At 37.9% G+C, this 24,324-nt stretch overlaps 1 protein-coding gene across 1 annotated transcript in view; it reads right to left on the reverse strand.

The window, feature by feature from the left end:
- Nucleotides 1–11,059: 11,059 nt before the first annotated feature.
- The window catches only part of TMEM200A (transmembrane protein 200A), a 52,642-nt gene continuing 39,377 nt past the window's right edge, over nucleotides 11,060–24,324 (reverse strand). Inside the window, exon 2 of the mRNA XM_059469544.1 lies at nucleotides 11,060–14,241. Coding sequence (XP_059325527.1) covers nucleotides 12,750–14,225 — 1,476 coding nt within the window. The 5' untranslated portion in view covers nucleotides 14,226–14,241 and the 3' untranslated portion in view covers nucleotides 11,060–12,749. The remainder of the gene's footprint in view (nucleotides 14,242–24,324) is intronic.

Genomic DNA, 24,324 nt, shown 5'->3' on the forward strand with positions numbered 1-24,324 from the left:
AATGTTTCCCTCTCATTTTCTTATCTGTTAAAGCCAACCTTTCACTGTGATGGGAAACACAGAAAGGTGACAGGGCAAAGAGAAAAAGAAATATAAGCCTCAATTCTGACCAATAAACCACTGAAATTTTGTTAACTAAATAAATTCTGCTATACCCAACCACATATATGCTGTGGATGTTCATATACTTTTCAATATGTTATTTATGTTGCTTGGAGAAAGCAAATGTTGTTTTCCTTTGAGATAACATTTCAGCAGTTATATATGTCCTTTGTCAGTATTACTTGAGTAGGAGAAAAAACAGATGGTTCCTTCACACTGAAAAAGGCATGTACTACATTCTGAGCTTTAGGATGATACCCACTGCCTTGAATAACAAAAGAATCCTGAAGGAATTTATTGTAAATTGAACTATGCTGATTCAGACAGACAAGATTAAATGGAAACTATAATTTCAGGGTCTGCATCCTGCTAGTCCTGTTGGCATTTCTGATACTGTTCAGCTTTTCCCATGTTATTAGGCAGAAGTCCAGAAAGTGATATTTTCTGCAATTCTACTGGAAAGGAAATGTCATTTTAAGATAGATGAACCAGTTGTAGTATCAGCTACTGGATTTGCAGGAGATACAGCTGACTACATGAAGACGTTTACCCAATACTGATGTAAACACTATTGTAAAACACGGATATTGAAGTTTCTGTCATCTTTGTAAAGTTCCCTATGTACCTGATGTTCCTAGGATAATAAAACAATACCCCTTAAAATTTAGCAGTGTATATGAAATAACTAAAGGGTCTTCAACCTTTTTTAGACTCTTGCTTATGACACTCACATCACCACTAACTTTGGTTATTAAGGTTTTTTCCTAATATTAGAGAGGCATTAAAACAAGTAGATTGCTTCAGCTGGATTTGTATTCTGGGGATACTTTCTTTTAAATAGAGCAGATGCCAAATGATGAAGAGATATGGAGAAGCCAACACTTTTATGAGGAGATACTGCCATTTTAACTCTTCTGGCCAGCTCAAAAATTTTGAACAGAGGCATGTTTCAAGCAGTTGTATGCAGGAAGGAGGGGGTCAGAACACATTTCTGCAACAGGTTCGTTTCTGTCAATAGAAAAATGAGAAAAACTCTTGTCCATATAATTTATCCATTCTCCAAAATGGCATATAGTTAGTTCTGTCAGATGGTGATATTTTTGTCTTTCCACTATACCCAACTTATTCAGAATTCATTCAAAAGTGTGGTTTTTGGCAAGAAGCATAAGTCTTTCAAAATCATTTTCATTCAATTTCTGCAAGTTCTGTGGCAGAGTTTTATCACAGAGAAGCCAGTTTTAAAAAGTTAAAAAATTTTACTCCTCTGTGGTATTGTTTGCTTCTACAACCTTGAAAATGTAAGACAAAAGACTACAATATCTTAAGGGGAAAATTAAGAAAGGCAATTACAGCATGGCCATGTTTGTCCTCCAAATGTCTGCAGCTTTCAAGTGACTTATAACTTACATCTTTATCCTAGCAGACAGTCATTCAGAAAGAAAGTAATCTGTAGGCAATAAAAGCAAAGCACTTCACTAAACCAGGCCCTGGGCTCCTTAGGAGGACATTCAGGTAAACATTTTTGCAGGTTATGGCTGAGCTTTCTGAACACCTAGAAATGATCCATCTTCTTTGCCATAGTACTCAGCCTGGATGATATAAGTAGCTACAGAGAATCTGTCAGCTTCAGCAAATTGAATTTTCCACTTCAAGAAAGCCAGTGTTCTCTTCATATCTCACTGTGCTCAGGTTTTAAGTTACACAAATCCTTTCTGTCTCCCATTGCATGTTTCTCTATTCTGAATCTATATTTTATTAAATACAAAAGCTTTTCTTAGATAGATAACATAAAGAACTCTAACCTGAATGCAAGGCAGATTTTCTTTTCTGTAGGTACTAACCAGAAAATTAATATTAGCTGGACTACATGATCCCTGTATGTGTTTGCCCGGAGTACTCCCACGTTGCTTATCCTGGCACCTGGATGAAAGTACTTTTAAGTGTTGATATCATCAAAAGCAGATGTGAAAAATATCCTTGCAAATAAGGTTATCTGTGGCTAATTAATTAGTTGTTCGGTTCGGTGAAAAGCAGTCTTCTTTTTCCCAAACCAAGTTTATAACTATGATCCAGGCAAGTGTACCCCTGTCAGGAAGCTTTGCAAGCCTCATACCTGTCCTGTCTCTGGCAAAGCTTACACCTTATCCCTGTGAGATCCTTTGCATCTGCATTGGAAAAGTAAGGACTATGCCTGAAGCTGATGTGGTTATCTTTTAAATAAATTCCAGTTTTTATTCTGCAAAGCATTGTTTTCTTACGATGCATTTAAATGCCTTTCAAGAAGCTGCCAACACCCACACATGCTTGCAAAGACTGGTATCAACACATCTGAAAAGTTAGAGTGTGTCTTTACCGTGATATGCATTCCTGATGTCAAGGAAGGGAAGAAGGGAAACTAGTGTGATTGCATGGAATTTACTGCTTATTTTGATAAATATTCACTCTGTAAGGAGTCTCAGTCACTGATCTTCTGAGAGATCTGACTCAAAGGGGCTGCAAAACTGTCTTGGGAAGTCCGGTGACCATTCCCCTTTCCAGCCAGTACACAGGTGCGAGTTCCAGGATGTCAAAAGGAAAGAGTGATTTCTTGCTGCATGGAGAATTTGGAAACATGTATCTTAATGATGTTTTATACCACTTATTAAGGAGATCATGTCTTCATGGGGTTTTTTTGCTTTTTGTTAATTATGTGTGTGATGTTTTGCTGCTCCCCTGCTCATGCCATAAACACCAGTGAGGGTTGTGATGTCTTCATCCAGCTTACTCCAGACTTCAGGGATGGATGGCAACACGGCACACAGGGACTATTTCTGGAATAGTGACCTAGGTATCTTGACGGCATGCAAATACAACTGGAAGTCAATCATCTTACTCCATAAACAGAGGACATCCCAGGGCCTGTTGAGTTCTCCTGCACACCAAGATCTCCCTGTGAGTAGGAATGCCTCCCCAGGCTACTTCTTGAGGTAGAGAGATTCTTTACCACAACAGATTCTTGGTAAGAGATGGCAATCTTCTTTGAAATATTAGCTAAGGTGATACAAAAGGACTGGTTGTGTACATATAATCCTTTAATCATAAACTGTATGTAGGAAGGAGAGGGGAAGATCAATTCTGGATCTAGCTGTACCTAAATTCCCCTCTGAGAAGGAGTTTAGAACACAAAGAGGTCCTTCTTGAACTCATCAGAATGGACCCCCTGACAGTTTTGCCTCACTCTGTCTTTGAAGTAAATAAGCAAATGTACATCACTGTCAAATTTTTTTAAACTACGGTTACCTTTACTATCAAATTTCGTTAAATCACTGGTTTATATCAATAAACATATTGCTACTTACCCATTCCCTCTTACTTACATATGCCCCCAGATGAGGAAAGGGCTTCACTCCATCTGCAACAGTGTGTGATAAGAACAGAAATATGTTTGCAATGAACTTTCCAAGTCTTTTGTCAGCAACAGATCTCTTTCTGATTCAGCACACTAACCTTTAAATTTTTCTGGGGTTCTCAAAAAATTACAAAATCAGAGAGGTCACCTTGTTTTTAAAAGTCAGAGAATTTAATAACATAGTAGCCTGAATTCTTCATGACTGGTAATATTTTAGCTTCACAGTCCCAGACTCAGAATTAGGATGCTAGACTCCTTTTACAGTTCTTTAATCTCATTAATAAATTTCACACTTTATGAGTTTCACTTTAATGATTTATATTGTGCTTACTTCCACCGAGGCAGGAACAAATAAAGGCAGCCCATAATTTTGGACACACGTTTCTTCCTCTCCCCACTCCCTCTGCACCCTGCTGTTTTCTCTGATGAGCAGCAAAAGCAGAATATTCTGAAGTAGATCAGCTTTCAGATCTAATAACAAACGTTCTGTGTATACACATACACGACTATGTCTGTAAATTCATATGCATATATGATCTAGCATATGATTTAAATTACATAATTTCATTTACAAAAAAAATCTTTCAATATGTTCCGGAAGTCAGTAAGACATGAAAGGGCTCAGGGATACATTTTTTTCCATCTGCCTTAGGTCTGGAAAGCTGCTTATAACATGAACTAATTAAGATCTGCAGATCTCTGAGGGGAAAGTAACTGACTATTATAAACACAAAGTCATTGAAAAGCACCCAAGCCTACCTTTAGCAACAGAATAGAAGCTGAATAAATATCTTACCAATAATGCATATCAAGAAAACTTTCTGCTCTCTTTTCTTTTCAGGACGAGATTTTGATTTCTGCAAACGGTGTGATCATTCACAGACGATCACCAAGACACGGGATGCTTGAAAGATGACAAGAGTAAATACGGACAGAAAATCACAGAGAGGCATTCACAGGGCTTCATTACCAGAATGGTTATTAGAAGCTGCAGCCTGTTGTGTTTCCAAAAACCATTAGACTATCAGTGTTGTCCAAAATCACAATTCATCTGAGTCACTGTGATATTATGAAGAGAGGGTGAGTTGCACAATCAGTTGAGGCCCATCTGTCCCCTGGCAGTCTGGGATATAGGTGAAACTGCAAATATCAGGAACTTGTCAATGACTTCCAGAAAAGCCCTAACCTGTCCTGCCTGCAAAGGGAAAGTGCACAGTAAAATGAGGTACTAAGACAAAGCATGAAAAGCCTTGCAAAAACGCGTCAGTCTTATATAACAGTGAGATAGGTAAAAATGTCATTTGAATAAAAGCATTCAAAAATTCATTCAAAAATTCAGTGGAAAAGAAACAGGTGGAGTTTCTTCCTTAGTAGAATAATCAGGACTGTTTTATGTGACAATAAGCAAGAGCCCTCCATTTCCATGTTAGTTATAAGGCATATGGAATTACAAAGTATAGTTTAATGAGAATCTAATGTCCATTTTATTAATTCCTAATCCCTCCTAATCTATTGTATTCATCTGACTCCTCTATGCAAGAATCAAAGGGTTCTGCCATGTAATAAAGTTATAAATCTAATTCTCTTCCTAGTCCTCATAAAGAGATAATAAAGAACACTTGTTTGCTGGAGGTAACACAATATGCTCACATCACATATGAGAATGCTTCCTGATGTTAAAATGATAATGAATTCTCTATGGGTGCCAGATGAGTTTAACTGTATTGTACCCTCTGTGTGATAGATGGTGATATTCATATATTTCATTCACATATTTTTATTTGAATCAATGAGGAATATTGAAATACTAGTAATTGCAGTCAGACAGTAATCACAACAATAATTGGAGCAACATTCCTTTAAGGTGGAATAAAACATGACTAAATATAATTATTTCTGAAAAATGCTAAAAACTTGCACCCTGAAAAGAGTTAGGTGAAGTGCTTCTGTACGGTGATATCAAAATAGCATTTATGAAAGCATAACAATGAAAATATATGTTTAACAGACTCAAAAATTAACTTCTGTGACTATACTACGGAAACTATACAGGTTATTACTGAAAATATTATATTCCATTGAGTCCCCATAGTAACATTGTACTCTCAGCTTGAATAACAGTTTGTTCACTGTTTTCAGAATTACATTGGACAAGTACTGTAAACCTCCAGACAATCAAGATTAGGTAGGTAGAAGCACAGGAATATGTATTAGAAATGGCAAAGAAGAGGTCACCAATAGGAAAAAAAATCGGGAAATGGGAGATAGGAAAATATGGAAAATGGAAGAAAGAAAGTGTGAAAATGGAAGCTATGAAACTCTTCACCTATAAGAAAGCTGAATTCAAGCCCTGGATGCTCTCATAGTGTGAGGGCAGATAATCTCCCCTACAGTAGACAGAAGAAATAGTCATGTGAAACAGATTGTAGCAAGGGATTTCAGTAAGTCAACTGACCTGACAGAGATAAGGCAATGTATGCTAAAAGTAGCAATCCTTTAAATTTATTTATTTATGAAACTGCAGATAGAAGGAGGAGTTATCTGTCCACTTGCAGACCTGTCAGAAACAGGTCATACAGAAGGCTTCAGAAAAACAAAAATCAAGGCACTAAAGACTAGAATGAAAATAGGAAGCAGGGTAACGCAGAGTAGACGTGCTACACTGAACTAGTATCTCTTTTCGAAATAATAATTTTCTGGACAAAACACATAGTAGAACTCATCTGCTCTGAATTAGGCAAAGCATTTCATACAATAGCACATGTGAAATCATTATCCAAAATGGAGAAGAGAATTGGGAGGGAAAATATGCTGAGTATCAAATGGGAGGTGGCAGATTGGGCTGGTAGGGGGTGTATAAGGCTTCAGGGAGATAATCAATGAGGTTTTTAAAGGATGACATGAAACTGATCTTACCAGATGGCATTTATTATCAGATCTATGGAAAATGTACATTTTTGCTGATGTAATTCTCAGAAGTCACTGAGGGTGTAGCTGAGAAAAATGGTTTTTTGAGGTTGGTAGTGTTCCTTTGAAATAAATCATCAAGTTCGCCTCGCGTACCAGACTTCAGTTCATCCCAAAGAGAAATCTCACAGCTCACACTGGACTCCCTACAGAGGCAAATAAATGAGGAGCTGTGCTCCACAAGCCCATAACATATTCCAATCATCAAAGGATGTTCAGTCTAACCAGCCCAAGTGTGACCTAGTCAAGTAAAGTCTCTAAAATCCAACCAGGCTGGACAGTGAGCCCTTGGCAATAAGCACACATCTACTCCTGCTGGGCTGCACTGAGTAGGTAAGTGTCATCAATATAACAGAGATCAGAAGGAAAACTGAATTGTCCAATGGGCTGGAATGAAATGTAATATAATAATAAAAGTGAAAAAACCATCTAATTTAGAGGCCAAAACCAGATATAGTATTGCCTACAAAGTAGGAACCTATTCCGAGAACAGAAAGTTCCTAGAGATAAAAAAATTGTATGTGAATCACAGGATAGCTCTGACCAATTAAGTGATTAATTTCTTTTAAAATATGAAAAACAAATTCCCAGAAATATCAATATATTTACATGGGATATGAGGTTATTCCTGGAACAATTTTTTTTAATACTGGAGCCGTTGGCTGTTGCAATGAAATTACTGTGGTGATAAGAATTGCCAGCTGATAAGAAATATATATTTACTGGCAACTCATAATTAATCTGCAGTAGTTTTCAAAATTATACCAGTGAACTGAAAGGCTTAGTGGGATTCAGAAATGGATTCGATGCTTCTGTGCATACTACCCTGAATAATTACACTAGCTGGAATAAAAACTGATAAGGGGAATCCATGGCTTTATGTTTCTTCCTATGGACAATTCACAGAGGTTGTAGACAACTAATGCTAAAGCATTATCTACCTGAATTAGAACCAACACAACAGATTAGACATACAGATTTTTATTTAATACAGTGAGATGCGCTTTTTTTTTTCACTTACAATTAATTTTTTTCTTTTTTCATTTGGCTCAGAGGGGAATCTTGAAGATCATCTAGTTCCAAACCCTCTGCCGTGGGCAGGGACACCTTCAACTCACCAGCTTGCTCAGAGCCCCAATTAACCAGGCCTTGAACACCTCCAGGAATAAGGCATCCACAACCTCTCCTGGCAATCCATGCCAGTGCCTCACAACCCTCACAGTAAACATTTTTTCCTAATATTTAATTTAAGCCTACTCACTTTCAATTTGAACACGTGTCCCCTTGTCCTGTCACTGTGTGCTCTTGTAAATAGTCTTGCCCCATCTGTCTATTATGCTCCCTTCGGGTACTGGAAAGCCGCAATTAGGTCATCCTGAAGCCTTCTTTTTTCCAGGCTGAACCACCCCAATTCTCTCAGCCTTTCCTCACAGGAAAGGCGCTCCAGCCCTCTGATCAACCTGATGACCTCCTTTGGACTCACTCCAAGAGGTCCATGCCCTTCCTGTGCTGGGACCTCATAGCTGGATGCAGCACTGCAGGTGGGGCTTCACCAGAGCAGAGCAGAGGGGCAGAGTCCCCTTCCTTGACTTGCTGGCTATTCTAAAATAAAAGTATTCTAACTATCCCATTTCCATTCCTAATGAGACTTAGAGTTGTAATTCTGCCAACTGTTACTCAGAAAAGTAATACTGTTAAGAAATGGGCTTTACTGAATGTGTAAAATACTTGAGGTTTATTTCAGATACTGAATCCTGAAATACAAACCAATATGGCCATACATAGAATATGGATGGAGGAATTAATAAGTGGCACTTGAAAGTTAAACAGAATAGCTGTGATAACTGCAATCAATTTGCTCCCGAGTTTAATTTGAAAAGACTTAGACAAAGGGCTTGCCCTTGAGTAGCTAAATCATATTAACTGAAGCACTCCTACATTGTAATAGGCTATTTATTCCATTTGCACTCTCGCATACACATGCACAGCTCATCACAATACCATATTTGGTAGGAAAAATTAACCAAAAAAAAAAAGTGCTGGAAAGATGAAGGCAGAATTTCCTGGAAAGCATTAGAAAAAAACTCATATAAAGAAATAATTTAAGAGTATAAGACTAAAGCAATTCAGGAACTCCATAAGCAGAATGAAAGTCTTTTCAGAGAGAAGCTGCTGCAGCAGGTTGAACCTATTTCTCAAATTTCTCTTAGGAGAAACCATAGAACCAACAATGCTGCATTTTACGAATGAGCAAAACCAACTTAGGACCTGAGAAAAGCAATATGATACAGTTGCAAAAACGATTATTTAGGTAATGTAAGAGGCAGGACAGTTGTAGATGTCTACCTCCAAATCTGGCAACCTCAACAATTCTGCTCAGTTAATAACATAAAATTCCACTTCCAAAACCATACTGAGGGTGCCAGATCACCTTTCCATCCTTTACGCAGCTCCAGCCTTAGGGCAGCCATCAGGACAAGTAACACTGTGCCAAAGCCCTTCTGCTGTTGAGAAAACTCCTGCCTTCCCATCCATTAAGCCACGTACAATTGAGCAGCTGAAAGCATTTGTCAATCCCTCCTGCTGAACTCGGCACTGCTGTGCAAGAAGGGTTTGGTTCGTTGCCTCCCTGCGCGAGTAAATTGCAATCACCAGGGAGTAGTTAAACTATCAACCTGTCAAGAACCCAAGCCCTGTTTCAAGGATTTTATCCAGCAACCACTTCATGTAAAATACAGAAGCAATTCTGGAAGAGATTGTAACCCAGCATTGTAAACCTATCATTTTAGAGTGCTGTTCTTTATTTCCTGATGAAACTTGCCCAAAAAATGTGCTTTGTTAAGGAGGGGCAGATGTAACCATCAGTCTGATCCACAGGCAGTGATTAAAAAGCTTACCTAAGAAGTAGAAAGTATATTTGTTCATAGTCTTAGGCAGAGGAAGGACAAAATTCTTTGTTTTTATGATCTAATTTTTTTTGGAGTTACTACATATAAAGGATGCAGAACCATAACACGTCCTCTGAATAGATGTAAGATTTAGCTTATTCTAGGAAAAAGTTGGTGGTGTAGCTCCACAATTATTTCCTCTGATGACAAAACTGTGCTGACTTTGCCTTCTTTTTCACCCTGCAGTGAAACTGAGAAACTCCTTGTGGGGCTACACATCAATAATGGAAATCAAATTTTAAAATTCTGTGAACAGTATCAGAAACTGAATAGGGTATTTATAGACTAAAGATACAATTTAAGACATGCTTTTGTCTTTATCAGTTCCTTACCCGCCAACAGCACATGGCTCCCCTTTTGGCCACTGTAAGGTTCCTGTATACCCCTGTGTATTGCAAAGGGTCCAGACATCTTTGCCCTACTGCAGTTTCTGATGTCTATGTTCAGGCCTCTTAAACTTTTACAAGTTTTCCCAACCTGAGCTTGAGTTGGAACTACCTAAGGAATATGAAACTATGCAGTGTCCTCCATGAACCCTGAAGGAAGGTGAGCCTTCCCCTCAAAACAGCACTGGTAAGGCCACGTCTGGAGCGTGGGGTCCAGTTCTGGTCTCCTCAGAACAAGAGACGATGGACATACTGGAGCTGATTGTGTGACAGGCCACAAAGATGATGAAGGGACCTACAGAGAATGGCTGAACCAGCTGGGACTGCTCAGCCTAGAGAGGGCTCAGGAGGATCTTGTACAAATACCTAAAGGAGGTACAAAAAAGAAGGAGCCAGGCTCTGGAAAGAGTCAGGACAAGGGACAATGGGCACAAAATGAAACACAGGAGGGTGCCTATGACCATTAGGTAATCTCTTTTACTATGAGGGTGACCAAGCACTGGCACAGGTCACAAAGGGATGTTGTGAGGCCACTTTCCTTGAGGTTATGCAAAAACCACTTTGACATAGTTTTGGGCAACCAGCTCTACACTGTGAGACAGCCCTGCCTGAGCAGGAAGGGGGGTGGACAAGATGACCTCCACAAGTCACTTTCAACCCCAACAGTCCTGTGATTATCTGAATGAAATACTTCATCTTATGTTAATACGGGAACGTTTTTGTAGTAGGTCTGTCAGGCATGAAGCTTCTTTATATGGTGCTATTTTGATAGCTTTACCTTGGTAAATTTTTCCCAAGTGAGTACATTTTTCAGTACCTACTACCTGTGTTAAAATTAAAAGTTCATCCCCTACTATACTTACAAAGGAACTACCATTCCCACATATGATAATACGTGAAAAGTCTTTTAAGCTGTGATTTAATGCAGCTGTTAAGGAAATAAAAAGCTTACATCATTTAAATCTTTAATGGTGTTTCCCATTTTTAAAATAATACTTACTGCCAAACTAAAAAGAACATGATGTTCTTTTTATACAAAGTTTCTCATAGCAAAACCACTTTGAATACATTTCACATTTCATCGGTAAAAAAAGCATTCAGCCTTTCCATGTGTAGACATGTCACTGAAATCGATTACTCTGGAAGAAATATCTTGTGGCAGGCTAGTGATTTAGGCACAATGTTGTATACAGTGTCATAATACCCAATTATACTTTGGTATGCAAGATTAGAGATCATGGAGGAAAAACCAGGTCTTACAATGGACATGTGTAGAGAGACATTTTATTGCAAAAAATAGCAAATGTCTTAAGAACACTAACCAGTGAGTTATTAAAAGCTTCATAGCAAAATATTTAGCCAACTCTGTTACAATATATAGGCTTGAGGTTCTAACAGTTAACACTATGCCTCAACTCACTGAGCAAGTAATGCTCCTGATACATAAACATTGAGCAGTTGAAATACGGAGCTGAATATTTCATTACATTAAAAAAAAGAGAAGGTATTTTATCCTTGATCTTTCATAATCTAATTAGTTGAGAAATTACAACACTTTAACAAGCTTGATTCTTTTTGGGAAAAGCCATTAAAAATAATTCCTGAGTACTTAGGGTAAGTGAATATATCAAATCCAACCAATTAAGACCAACACCCTGTTGGGTGAGCCTTGCAGCTTTGAAGGGACATTCTCTAACGTGGCTGTAATGGCAGAATCATGGCCTAAATAGCAATGAAGTACATGAAAACCCTCTGATACACACATTCCAATTCTCCTTTTCTTTAGCAATAGCCTACAACTGTCAACTGTGAAGCTTGCTTTGCTGAGAAAAACATTGTTTTAAATGTCAATTCCTTCTGCAAAATCTTGTAATGCAAATTGACACAGCTAAGCCTTCGGTAAACCATCATACCAATAATTACGTGAAATATATAAATCAAAGTTTAGGCAAGGGGCTTTCAAACTATGTTAGTATAGGTATTGAATTGTATGCTTTGTAGAAGTATTTTGAACACAGAGATCTAGTTACTTAGCATCTTGTTACATCTTGTTATTGTAATGAGAGACAATATATTCATTCTCCATTATTGCCTTCAGATGCAAGTTACAATATCGCCTTATTATACACCATGTTTCTAAAATCCTGTTGGCATTCATCATTTTCCTAAGATTTTAATTGAATCTTTCTATTTTGATTTTAAAAGTGCTGCCAATCAAAGTGGTTTAGAGACTTAATCCCAGAAAAAAATTTCAGATTTCTTACTTTATGTATGCTCTTCCAAAATTACAGGATTAAATTACAATGGATGTAGAAAGATTATTATAGAAAGCATAGTTAATAATTCACAACACTGGTATTCACTTGATCAATTACAGTGAATTCACAAAAATGGTTTTATTATATCCACTCTTTTCTATCCACCCACCCCAGTATGTAAACAAGTTTCTCACTATGACAATGGCAGGACTGCAGCTTCTGAGATGTATTGCAAGTGAAAGACAACACCTAGGAATAAAGCTCTGGATTTCACAATTCTAGTATGTGCTCCTGTTCACTTCCCATTCTAGACCACAAGACCACTGCTTTCAGTCTCTTGCAGACTTCAAATCAAGAGAACTTACAGGCAAATTGAGCTTTTTTTTCCTACTGCAGTCTCTTTTGGTGAAAAGTAACATGCGTATATAGAACAAAAGAGATAGTGACTTGGGAATAATTGGAATCAGTCGTAACAAAACTGTCCAAGCAATGACAATGTACAGTATTGCAGCTGAATGTTACTAAGACAAGAAACCCTTGGTTTTACAATGATGAAGATCTCTGTTCGCACAAGCCAATTTTAATGGGCTATTAAGAATTTGGTTAAGAACAGGCTTGTACAGTCTCACTGAAAAGGAAACAATTGTCAAAATGCTTTTAAAAAATACCATATGATATCTTCTAAATTGCAATTTAAATATTAAAATCTTGTTTCAGAAGTTCCTCGCTTCAGGTTGTTACTCAAAAACTCATCATGTTCAAAACTCAAATTATTATGAGATCTTGATATCATAAGAAGCTTTTCCTTATTAGTGAAGTCTTTCTTGACTGCTGCTTGTGGCACAAGTAACCTATCCATGGGGTCCTCCTTGTTTTCTAGTTTCATATAGCCTTTACTGTTGCTCCGATCCAGCCTGGGCCAGCTGGGGTGTTTCCTTTGTTCAGCTTGGACAGTGAGCGTAGACGGACCCCTGTCCAAATCCAGGGACTTAGAATGTGAAGACAGAAGATGCAAAGATGTGTTGGAACCAAACTGCTTCCTGGCAGCACCAGGAGATAAAAGCTTTCCTGTGCTTGGTCCAAGGGTCATAGAAGACTTGAAGGGATCAGATGGAGTGTCCACAAATGAATTGTGTCGTGGCAGCATAGAAGCAGCTGGTCTGTAGGATTCATTGGTATCAGTTAGTGGAATTGCAAGAGAATCCATTGACAGATTTCTAGACTGACTCCTGGAGATCTCTGAGTCCTCAGTTATGTTGTCTATACTGGGTTCATCAATAACACAGTTATTCAGTTTAATTACTGGCAGTGTGAAAGCACTAATGGAAGAAGACACAATGGATTTTGTTTCACACTTTATGGAGTTAGTGTTTTTGTCATCTGAAGCCTTGCTGGAGTGAGGATAAAGTCCAAACACTGAACCAGATTGCTCAGCCAGCAGAGGTGGCAGGAGGCTACTAGTGGTCCTATCTTCGTTTAGGGTAATCTCATCTTCTTCAGCAGAACTATCCATTCTAAGATTGCTCTTGAAGCCAGAGAAAGGCGCAACTGTGTTTGCAGCCAGCCGTGATGCACAGGAGTTCCCGCTGTGCCGGAGCTCTGCTTCCCCCAACAAGCCAGTGAAGGCACCACTCAGCTGCTTCTGTTCCCTGATCCTCAGGGTGTGGATGTCTATTACAGTGGAGTATATGTCTCTCATGTGTATTATTTTTGTTTCCTTGTCACGGTTTTCATGGAGAATGGCATTTGCACAAATAAAAATGAAGATTCCAATGCCCATTGTGAAAGGTCCCAGCATTTTCATCTTATCCGAGTGCACGTGCTGTTCAAAGAAGCGAAGCAAAATGCTTCCTTGGCTTCTTGGGGTCCGGGTTTCATTTACAGATGGATTATCTTCAGAGCCTAACAGCTGTTCCTTCTGGGGCCAGTATCCAAGGATGGCCATTGCAATTCCAAAGAATGCGATAAGCACTCCCAAGACAAGAAAGAATCCCGATGGAGAATAGAGACGTATTTTGCCCCTGACAATTACTACATCTGTCCTGGGCCGCCGTCGAACTGGTTTCTTCTCCTCAGGAACTGGTACTCCAGCTAGATTTACATGCTGCTGAGATCTGGCAGAGTCTTGCCTTTTTAAGGCAGCCAGTCCTGTTATGACTCCTCCGGTTGCTATCATAGCTCTATATTGTGCCCTGGAGAAAAAAAAGAAGCAAAAATGTTGAGGCAAGCAAAGGCTGTCTCTACAAAACTAAATAGTTTTTTGTTAATATGAAAATATTTCTTGATAATTAAAACACTCTTGACTATAAAAAAGCTACTACTATAGCTCCAGTTGTGACATAGTTGCAGTTTTGAGATTCATATGGTATCCTAAAAAAAATTATTTTCCCAAAGTCCTTTTTCACTGTAAATATAGATAATAAAGCTTCCATCAGTGATACAGACAGTAAAGCTAGTGTTCTTAGTGGTGATATATCAGGAATAAAGATAAAATAGCCAGAAGTCTTACCAGGTAAGTTATCTCTGGACTGGTCTGCAGCAAAGTCAATAATATATTATTACCTTGTGGATAATTTCAGCACTTTAGCTACTAGTTATTTTTAAAACTTCTGAGACAAAATGTCTGTGACTACAGTTCATTCTACATTTCCCCTTCAAGAGATCTTTCCTGATAGATTTCAGCATATAATCACACATATTTATTACAGCCTTTAAATAAGCTCTTATCAAGTCTATTCAGATATCCTGAGTCTCAGCTGAAGAATCACTTCTGCCTTTCTTAATAATGTTGATCCTCACATATATAGATATTTTCCCCCTTTGTTTGCTCCTCTTGGACTATTGCTCAAAAACCTCCGTTAAGTTTTATCAGACAAGAAATTTTCATAAATTTCAAATTAATAATTCTAAATTTTCTTAGTTTTATGAGGAGATTTTATTTCATTTTAGCCTTACTTTGGTACCTGGTTGCCTGTTACATGAGAAATATTAACCAGCAAGGGTTTAAAAGAGAAAGTCATATTTGATCGCTTTTTATGAGCAAAAGTAAAAAATGAAACAACACAGTTCAGGATAATTCTATTTTACAAGGCATTTTGACTCAAAAATCATTCTGTGTTTAATTAACTAGTATTAGAATTAATGAGAGATGACATTATAGAGTAAAATTAAGATACCATAAGTTAGGAATGAAAAAATTATGTCCTCTTTGGCAGTGTTATTATGCTCAGAGATAAAGAAAGGCTGACAGCCTGTTGCAGAGGAAAAGGCTCTGTGTCAAACCTGGGGGTGGTTTAAAAAGCAAAACCAAAGTGGAACTGAGTGAACAAAGAGAGGTGCTGAAAAGCAGAGGTAAAGCAAATCGGTGACTGCTTCCAATTTACAGGCAGCGATTTTCATCAGATCCCTCAAACTTGTAATTTTGTGTTAAATTTTAGCAGTGCACCTCTGGTAAGAAAAACCAAAAGACATTGGATCTCTTGTGTTAGGAGAAGCAGACAGACTGTTATGATATGACGCTGTCACAGATTTCCAGCACTGCAAACAGGTGCCACATAAGCACATCTACAAGCAGCAATCGGCCCAACCCACCAAATATGAACTGGATTAGGAAATTAATAAGGCATTTGAAAAAGGTGACTAAGTGGAAGGAAATTGAAAACAGCAATTCAGATGACAGAAAGACTAACAACCCTGAACTCCCTCCTTGCACCCTCACTATTAGAGGACAGAGGGCTTCCTCTCTTTCTGGGAAACCTTTCCTATATGAAGAAAAGACTTGAAAAAGTCTAGGCTGATAAGTATACTGCATTTTCTGAATTTTTGCAAGAGAAATCATAACATTATTACAAAAATCTCAGAAATTTCACTTGTACTCTCAGGTTTCATGTTCATAATCTCTCTGGGAATTTTCAGACTTTGTAATTAATTTCCTTTTTGATGCTCCCTTGACAATTTCCATATTTCAGTGCAAGTTAATGTCTTGAATGCTTTGTTAATTTTTTTTAAAGATAAAAATGTTTAAATACCCCAAAGAAAGTTATTTGACATTGATAATCTTTCAAACTTTCTTGTGTGCTTACATGTTTATGGGTTTCAGCCAAAGCAAAAGTTCCTTATTTTGTAAAACAATGTTTTGAATGTCTGGACAGAAATAAACAGGACTTAGTCATTACAAAAGATGTTATATTTTGTTATGACTCAATTAAATATAATTTGTTTTCTCTATTAAATAACTTAAGATAATTACAGCACATCTTTACTGAAATGTAAAATCATTTAGCTCTAATCTAGTTTGTTCCATTAATCTTTTACAATTGCCAGACCTTTGTGTGAACAAGGAGTTTCCATATTCACATGGTATTTTACAGGCACACACGAACCCACTCTGCTCCTTCTCAGGGCTGCCAAGGAAGGGCACAGGCACAGCAGTTTAGTGCTAAATTCACACTGTGCCTGTTGGCAGGGTTTGTTATTTTATGTACTGTTCTCTGCTCATCACAGCTACCTGAATTGCACCAAGGGTGAACAGAACAAGCTTACATCTGCTTGCTAAATATTTTAAACATACCTCTAGCAAGATGTCCTCTCTAACTCCAAAAAGCAGAGCAAATAAAAACATGCTTAAGAATTACATCTGGGGGTATCTTTCTGTAGAAAGTTCTTATTTTCAAGTTTTGCAGAAACTGGGAAGCAATATCTCAAATTCATTATTATCTATTACTTGAAGGACAGAAATTGAGATTTCTGAAAGTGAGAAAGAAAGCAAGATCTCTCAAGGCACACAGCTGGGTTCCAAACTATTCTATGATTCTGTGATTTCAGGGGAACATATTCCTCTCTTCCTTTTTACTGCATCAGAAATTGGGCTCAGGGGAGAAAAAAGTCTGTCTGCCAAAAGACATAAGCTTATTTTGTACTTAGAAAGAGTCCCTTTCCTATTTCTTGAGTTTACATGAATGTTATTGTACTTTCTTTCACAGAAAAAATCACAATCGGGTTTGTAAATAATAATTTGCAATAAGCCAATTTTGATATTTCCTGCATCTAATAAAATCAATAGTGTTAAAATACATATTGGTATGAGATGGTTTCACTTCATCCTAGAAGCTTTACCAAACCAATTACAATGAAGTGCATATTAATAAGAAAACTGTATTTTAGAAAATACTGTATTTATAATAGATGTTGAAGATACATATAATTTATTCTGCAAATCTGTTTAGTTTTGTCACATATGAGGCACAATATGAGTGCTGCTCATTAAATGCTGCTTAAAATAGAAATAGATTGGTGCAGTTCCACCTTTCCACCCTTGAGGGAGGCCCACCAGGACTCAGGACTCCCATGCCTCCCACTGTCAGGCAATAGGACAGCTGGTGGATGAAGGGAAGTGGAAAGGGGTCCCTATTTGAGGAGGTAATAAAAATTCCTCCAGACCCCCATCACTACCTAGGTGCCACTTCAGAACAGGTATGAGACCCTGGATCTAGAGGGTCAGTCAGAGGACACAGAAGAAAATGATCTGCCCAGGGAGCCTCCCAATTATGCTTCATCTGTCAGAAGGATCAGCACCTCTAACATCAAGAAGAAACGAAGGGTAATCCTAGTGGGTGATTCCCTTCTGAGGGAACAGAGGGCCCCATATGTCGACTGGACCCATCCCACAGGGGCCCCAACATATGGGCCCCTCATCCCACTGAGAGACTGCCTGGGCTGACTCAGCCCTCTGATTATTGTCCCCTGCTGATACTCCAGGCTGGCAGTGATGAGAGTGAAAAAAGGAGTGTCAGGGCAATTGAAAGGGACTTTAGGGCACTGCATCAAGTGGTTGATAGGGCAGGAGCACAGGTGGTGTTCTGCTCAGTCCCTTTGGTGGCTGCAGAGCAAAAGCAGCTGGAAGGAATGGGTTGCACAGGATGTTCTAGTAGCTCCAACTAACTTCTCATTCCACTGCTATTTATTTCTCTCTTTGACCTAAGAGACCACCACCTTAATACCCATCTTTCCTGCCTAATGACCACAACTGTACTGCTTCCAAGTAATTGTTTTTCAGAGATGGCCTAACTATTAAAAATCTAATTTTTCTCTCAGTAACTATTACCAACTCTCAACTTGCAGTAAGCTTTAAAGCTTGAGGCTTCTACTTTAAATGCCTGAAAACTAATGCCTTATCTAATTTGTTCAACTATTTTGGTATTATGTAAGTTCTTACTTCTACCTACAACTTAGTCTTTTGAATACATGCAAAATAGTTGGAATTACACAGAGATCTTTCACTTAATTTTAAATTCTTCCCAGCAAAGATGGGAAGCAAACTTTTTTTTCACTCATTTATTCTTTAAAAAATGACTGAGAATTATGTGAAATTATCAGAACTGTACATGCTATTTCCTTGTAGTTTAACTTGATGTAAAGTTTTCTGAAAAGTTCAATTCTTGTGTGTTAGCAAAAAAATCAAACATTACTGCAGTAAGAAGTACCATGTGAAATCAGAACCTGATTTCTATTACTACAGCATTTCCTATCTGACTATTTCAGCTTATTGGGAAATTTATTTCCCAACAGTATTTGATTTGTTGTAATTTTACTAAATTTTGAATTTTAACAAGAACACAAATTTTAATATCAGTGAAAGTTTCTTTCACATTTGATAAACCTAGAATCCCAGAAATTATGGAGGTGACAGACTGTTTACTCATAATATGTTTCTCATAATCAAGAATGCAAATGACAAAATCATAAGAGAAGAGGCAACTGAGTAAACAAATTAATATTAAGCTGTATTTAACACATCTATAGTTTCTACTGATGAACAATGTATACAAAACAATATGCTATCTCTGCACAGAAGTTGTCATCTGGTACAATCTGTTCTATTCCAAGGGTAAAAATATCCATCTTTATAGGCCCAAAGGGATTAATCATTCTGGTAGAGACTATACTGCAATAGCCAAACAGAGAGTAGTTCCACAAGAAGCAGAGAAAATCATCTCAAATTACAATTTTATTTAGCAGCAATTTTTTATTTAGCAGAGCTTAACAAGCAGCCCCTCCAACAGCCCACCACACCAACAGGACCACCTTACAATGATTCCCCCTTCTTCTATCCATTTATCAAAACATGGCCTGGCTGAACAGATTAAAAAACAAAGCAAGCATGCAAAAACTGTCTTTTGCATTCATGATTATGGGGCATTTTAATTTCACTTTAATTGATGATAGCTGAGAAGAAAGCATGTGGAATGTGGCAATGAAAATCTTCATAACTTCAGCTGATATTTCAAAGTCATGCTAGCAAAAGCCAAGGATGTGACATTTAAAACATTAAAGCTTTGAAATCTCCAGGTGAATCCAACCCATTTGGATTCAAATTCCCTTTAATGGTGTCTCTTCTAGGCTGTAAAGGAATAAGCTTAGGGACCAATCACACCCTTTTAACGTCCTGGTTGCCAATTTGCCTGTGGAAGCAGGCCAAATTGTGCAAGCAGTTTCACAGCACAAAGAAGGAAAGGCAAGCTGCCCACAGGCCAGGCAAGGCAAGAGCACCAGGGTGTCCAAGTGGCAGCAGTAAGCAGACATTGAAAGAGAAGGTTCCCTAGATGTTGGTAGACCATGCAGCTGTATCCATCAGTTTGTATCTGCTTTATAATAGTACCATGTTAAACAGTCAAATCTTTGCAATCATAACTGAAAAATAAAAGTTTACTATTAAGGACACATCTGTTGGGAAATCTGAAATCTGATCCAGTTATTTTTAAAATCTGTATCCGGCAGTGGTTTTCAAATCTGCACTGTACTGGTTGAAGCAAGACCACAGGGGCCCAGCAGTTACCTCTGCATAATCTGTGAAAGACAACTAGCCATGGCACATCAGAACTTTTTCATTGTCCTACTATACAAATTTGGGAACTCAAACAAAGAAGGGAAAATGAATTTTTAAAAAACAAGTTCAGGCTTTAATGAGAGTTACAAGATCTCATTTTTATACGTATTTTTATAACTATACTGTGTCATTTTGAAGCACACACAAAGGGTACCTTTGCATTGTACACAGGGTCAGAGTTCCTTTCTATCAAAGCACCCTGGATGCAAATTTCAGTTGTGGCAGGTATTTGAAGGAGACAAACTGAATCCACAGTGGATATATCAAATACCTATTTGCACTCAAATTCATTCTATTTCATTAGTAAACCTGGACCATGGCACTCTTAATTGTGATAATTTTGACAGTCCACTGCCTTGTACTAAAGCACAGCAAGGAAAGTACAGGTGTGCCTGTGAGTAACCTAACTTCCTAACCTAGCTTTCCTCAAGCTCTTACAATAAGTGTCTGCATTACAATTCAGTGGAGAGAGTATAAAATTACACCAAACCCCAGCAATTATGATAAGAAAGCCTTGGCCCTTCACTGTTATTTGGAGGAGGGGAAAATGAAACTCATACCAAAGCACCAAACTAGTCTAACAAGGTTATACTTAATTAATATTAAGTAATTCTCTCAACTGGACAGGGACCAGACCTTTCTTACAGAGACACAGCTGATCAATATTCAAGTCATCACAAGGATTCCATTTCTGTTGGCAGTAAGACAACCCACTATTTCCTTTAGAAATCTTTTTCTCTCCTTCACACGGAGAAAGTTCCTTCCTTTATCCAGTTTGCACCTCTTCTGTGTGTCATTATCTCATGTCCTAAAACCATCTGCTTGGTTCTGGCTTCTTGATCACCCCTCTGTAGGTACTGGGGGTTTGTCCTCCTAGAGCCTCCTCTTTCTCAGGGCTGAATCCCTGAAGAAGGATTCAGCCTCCCAGCTCAGTCTGTTCTCCGAAGACAGCTTTGGGTCCTGGCCTCCCTGGAGCTCCATGCTGAACTTGCTGCAGTCTGCAAGCATCTTTCTTCACACGTTATTAATATGAAACTCCTTTTCTTGAAACCACCTGGGCTTTTATTTGGCTCTAAACTACTAACATGAAATAATAATAAAGTAATAACTAGGGAATTTGAACTAAAATTTGCAAACTTAGAAATACTGATAAATATAATTGTAGGGTAAGAGAGAGTGCCTGTTACTCAGATTTGGGGAGTGCTGTGACTCCATACTTTAAATCACAGCAAAAAAAAATCCCTTTTGAATTACTTCATCACTTACAGTATCTGCCATATACATTAATTATTCCAACTATTATGCCAAGGTCAAATGTAAGGTGAACAGCCAGCAGTACTGCATAAAGATGAATGCCTGAGCTGCTTATCCTCTTTGCTATTATTTCTCCCTCAGCCTGATCCTTTCAGTGGGTCATATACTGTAATTCTGTGCAAAATCAGCAACATTCAATACTGGCAGCATTACACAGAGCTCGTTAGCTACTCACAAAAGCACAGAACACACATCAAAGAGGGAAAGAAGGAACCTGAGTTTCTATATTTTGTTTTCAAGATGCTGCTCTATGACTTGGCCTAGATTTGGTCTGCCAGCTTTTGCCTGGCCCAGTTGAACTCATTTTAAAATTTGTTCCATCCACAACTATGTCTACTGGCACACTGCAGTAGAGCAGGTGTCAGTCTAGGGAAGTCATGGATTTTACCAAGGTAAATCTCAAGAAAAACGAGGTGGCTGCCAAGGTCTCCTATGTCTAGAACAGCTTTGCAGTCATTACACAGTGAACCAAACATGTTCTCAGGTCACAAAACACCTGTCTCACACAGCATACACCCACCTCTCCCACCACTGTCATGTGGGATGTCCTGAATTCCCAGCTGTCCGTCTCTCTCTAGCTGTAACATTTTAAAGTCCTAGATGATAAACTAAAGAAACACAAGATCTCAGGCACTGCATGTACCTATTTGTGGAATGCTTACATAACCTCTGTATCCACTGTATTAAATTATCAGTAAATTCAGAGCTGTAACTTGTTTTAGGAAGTGTGCACCTAAAACTCCTTTAGTTATGCATAAAAATTTCCACTTCCTATGCACATATACATCACATCTTGTACCAAAATCTATTACAGACCAACAGCAAAAAGCAAGGAGCTAAAAGAAGTCTGAGGAAACAAAAATGGCAAGTAGCTTTATACTATTTGAAGAAAAGTGGTTTAAAATGCAATTGATTAATAAAGTTTTTAAATTTTCTTCCTGGAAGAAAAAAAAAAATCCTCAGAATATGCACACAGAAAAATAAAAACTGGATAACAAGGTTTCACTGTTGCTTTTATTTTCTTTCATTATCCAGTTTGTCAGAGTTTTTCTACTAAAAAACAGCTAGGATTTTTTTAGCCTAAACTGAACAAGGTGACAACTGCCCTTAATGACTGAAGTGACAAAATCTGTTTCCAAGCTATTTTAGCACTTTAGTTTGTGTAAAACCATTTTCTAGTGAAAATCAAATGGAAGCAGATATTGGCTATTTAGCCAAATATTCATAATTATTTTAGATACTTTCGTCCATTCAAATTATTAGTGTTCATATTCAGTACATAGAAATCCTGGTTTATATAGGTATACAGGTGAGAGAAGTAAACTATTTTAAATCTTTTATGCCATGCAATCTGTTGCTTTCAGTATCAAGAGAAAGTAAAGCATTTCATCAAACATGATCACTTTATAAGCACAAACTAATTTAAAATGTGTTAAAGAAGCAGATGGATATTTATGTATTTGTTTTAATTTGAAGTTTTTTTAGTTTTTATCTTTTAGACATCACCAATAAAAAAAAGGAGCTCATTTTAGAAGAAAGTGAAAATTTTGAGGTAATACTATAGCCTATCAACCCCAATACTGAAATCCAAAATGCACAGGACTAATCTAAATCGTGAAGCAAGTTCACACAATGCAGATCAGAGACCAGTTATCAACCACAAGTCATGAAATAAATTTTATAATGGTCTCTAGATGTTTCTGAAAGACTGAATGTGTAAAAGCAGAGTAAAGGATTTGTTCTCTGTCGTCTACTGCAAAGGAAAAGCATGACTAAACACTCCAGGGTTCAGCACTCCAGAAAGGTTCAGTTTCCTAATTAAAAAAAAAAAAACAAAACATGAAACTAGATTGGAAATGTTAGGAAATACCTTAATTTTCAAGCCCTAGAATTGCTGGTTCTTCAATTCTTACACAAAAAATTTTGAGTAAGACACTGACTGACACTTGGTGTGGAGGTAAAAGCGCAGCTATGTTGGGGTGCTCTGGCTACCGTTTTACACTCACATATCATTCAGCTTAACTTAAGCAATATGTTACTTGATTTAGTCAGAGACAAAATCTCCAGCCTGGACACACACCTAACACATGTCAGCAAGCAGCTCTCAAGACCAAACACCAAACAAATGTCCTTATCTGCACTACATGCTCAGTTAATCAAGTTAATTCACAGGTTCTAACAACAGTAATTTCCCACTGCATACATGTCCAATGACTCTAAGATCAAACAGTACCAGGAACAAAATGGAGTAGGTATTTCACAGAAGGCTTAAGTAATACCCATATTAGATATGAAATCAAATCTATTTGCTCCACAACTAAGATGTCTGAGCAGCACTTACACCTTGACCTAGAAAATACTTCCTGTTCTCTAAAACACACAAACTCAAAGGAGCAGGAGTAAGCATGCTGTATTTACTCTCAAAGACATAGCACCAATTTTTTAAACATATATAATGCAAGACTCTAATTCTGAAGAATATTTAGTTATCTATACTGCGCAGTTGTATTAGAAGATCTCAGTGAATAACAGAGGTACAAAAATTATTTTAAGTGCTCAACAGAACTTAAAGATCTAGGACCAAAAAGTAACTGGGAAAGCCACAGACCTAGCCTTATTTGTCCATTAACCCTGGCAATGTAATTTTAAATAAGTGGCTGAGATACTTGTCTGGGAATTGCAGTGTCCCGAGTGCCAGGCCCTTCCACCAGCAGGAAACTTCTTCCTACATCATTAGTAAAGTCCATGCAAGGAGTCTTTAGAAGAACTGGAATTTGGGATCCCTGAGCACCCCAGCCACAAGGTGTGAGTGCTTGTATGGCCAAGAGAAACATTTGCCAAGGCACAACTGTGGCCCTAAGCTATCATTACACTCACCTTGTCTATCATTTCCTTCTGAAATCTCTTCTGAAAACATGGGTTAGGATGTTCCTTACACTGCAGGCCTTTATGCAAGTTAATCTGCTCTGCCAGGTAGCAACACAGATCAGCTCCTCCTAAGGTCTCTGTTGTTATCACTAACAAGGTCACAGTACCTGAGCTGTCACATCTAAAGACAGTTCCAGCATCTCAACAC

Source organism: Ammospiza nelsoni, chromosome 3 (assembly GCF_027579445.1).
Source record: "Ammospiza nelsoni isolate bAmmNel1 chromosome 3, bAmmNel1.pri, whole genome shotgun sequence".
NCBI lineage: Eukaryota > Metazoa > Chordata > Aves > Passeriformes > Passerellidae > Ammospiza > Ammospiza nelsoni.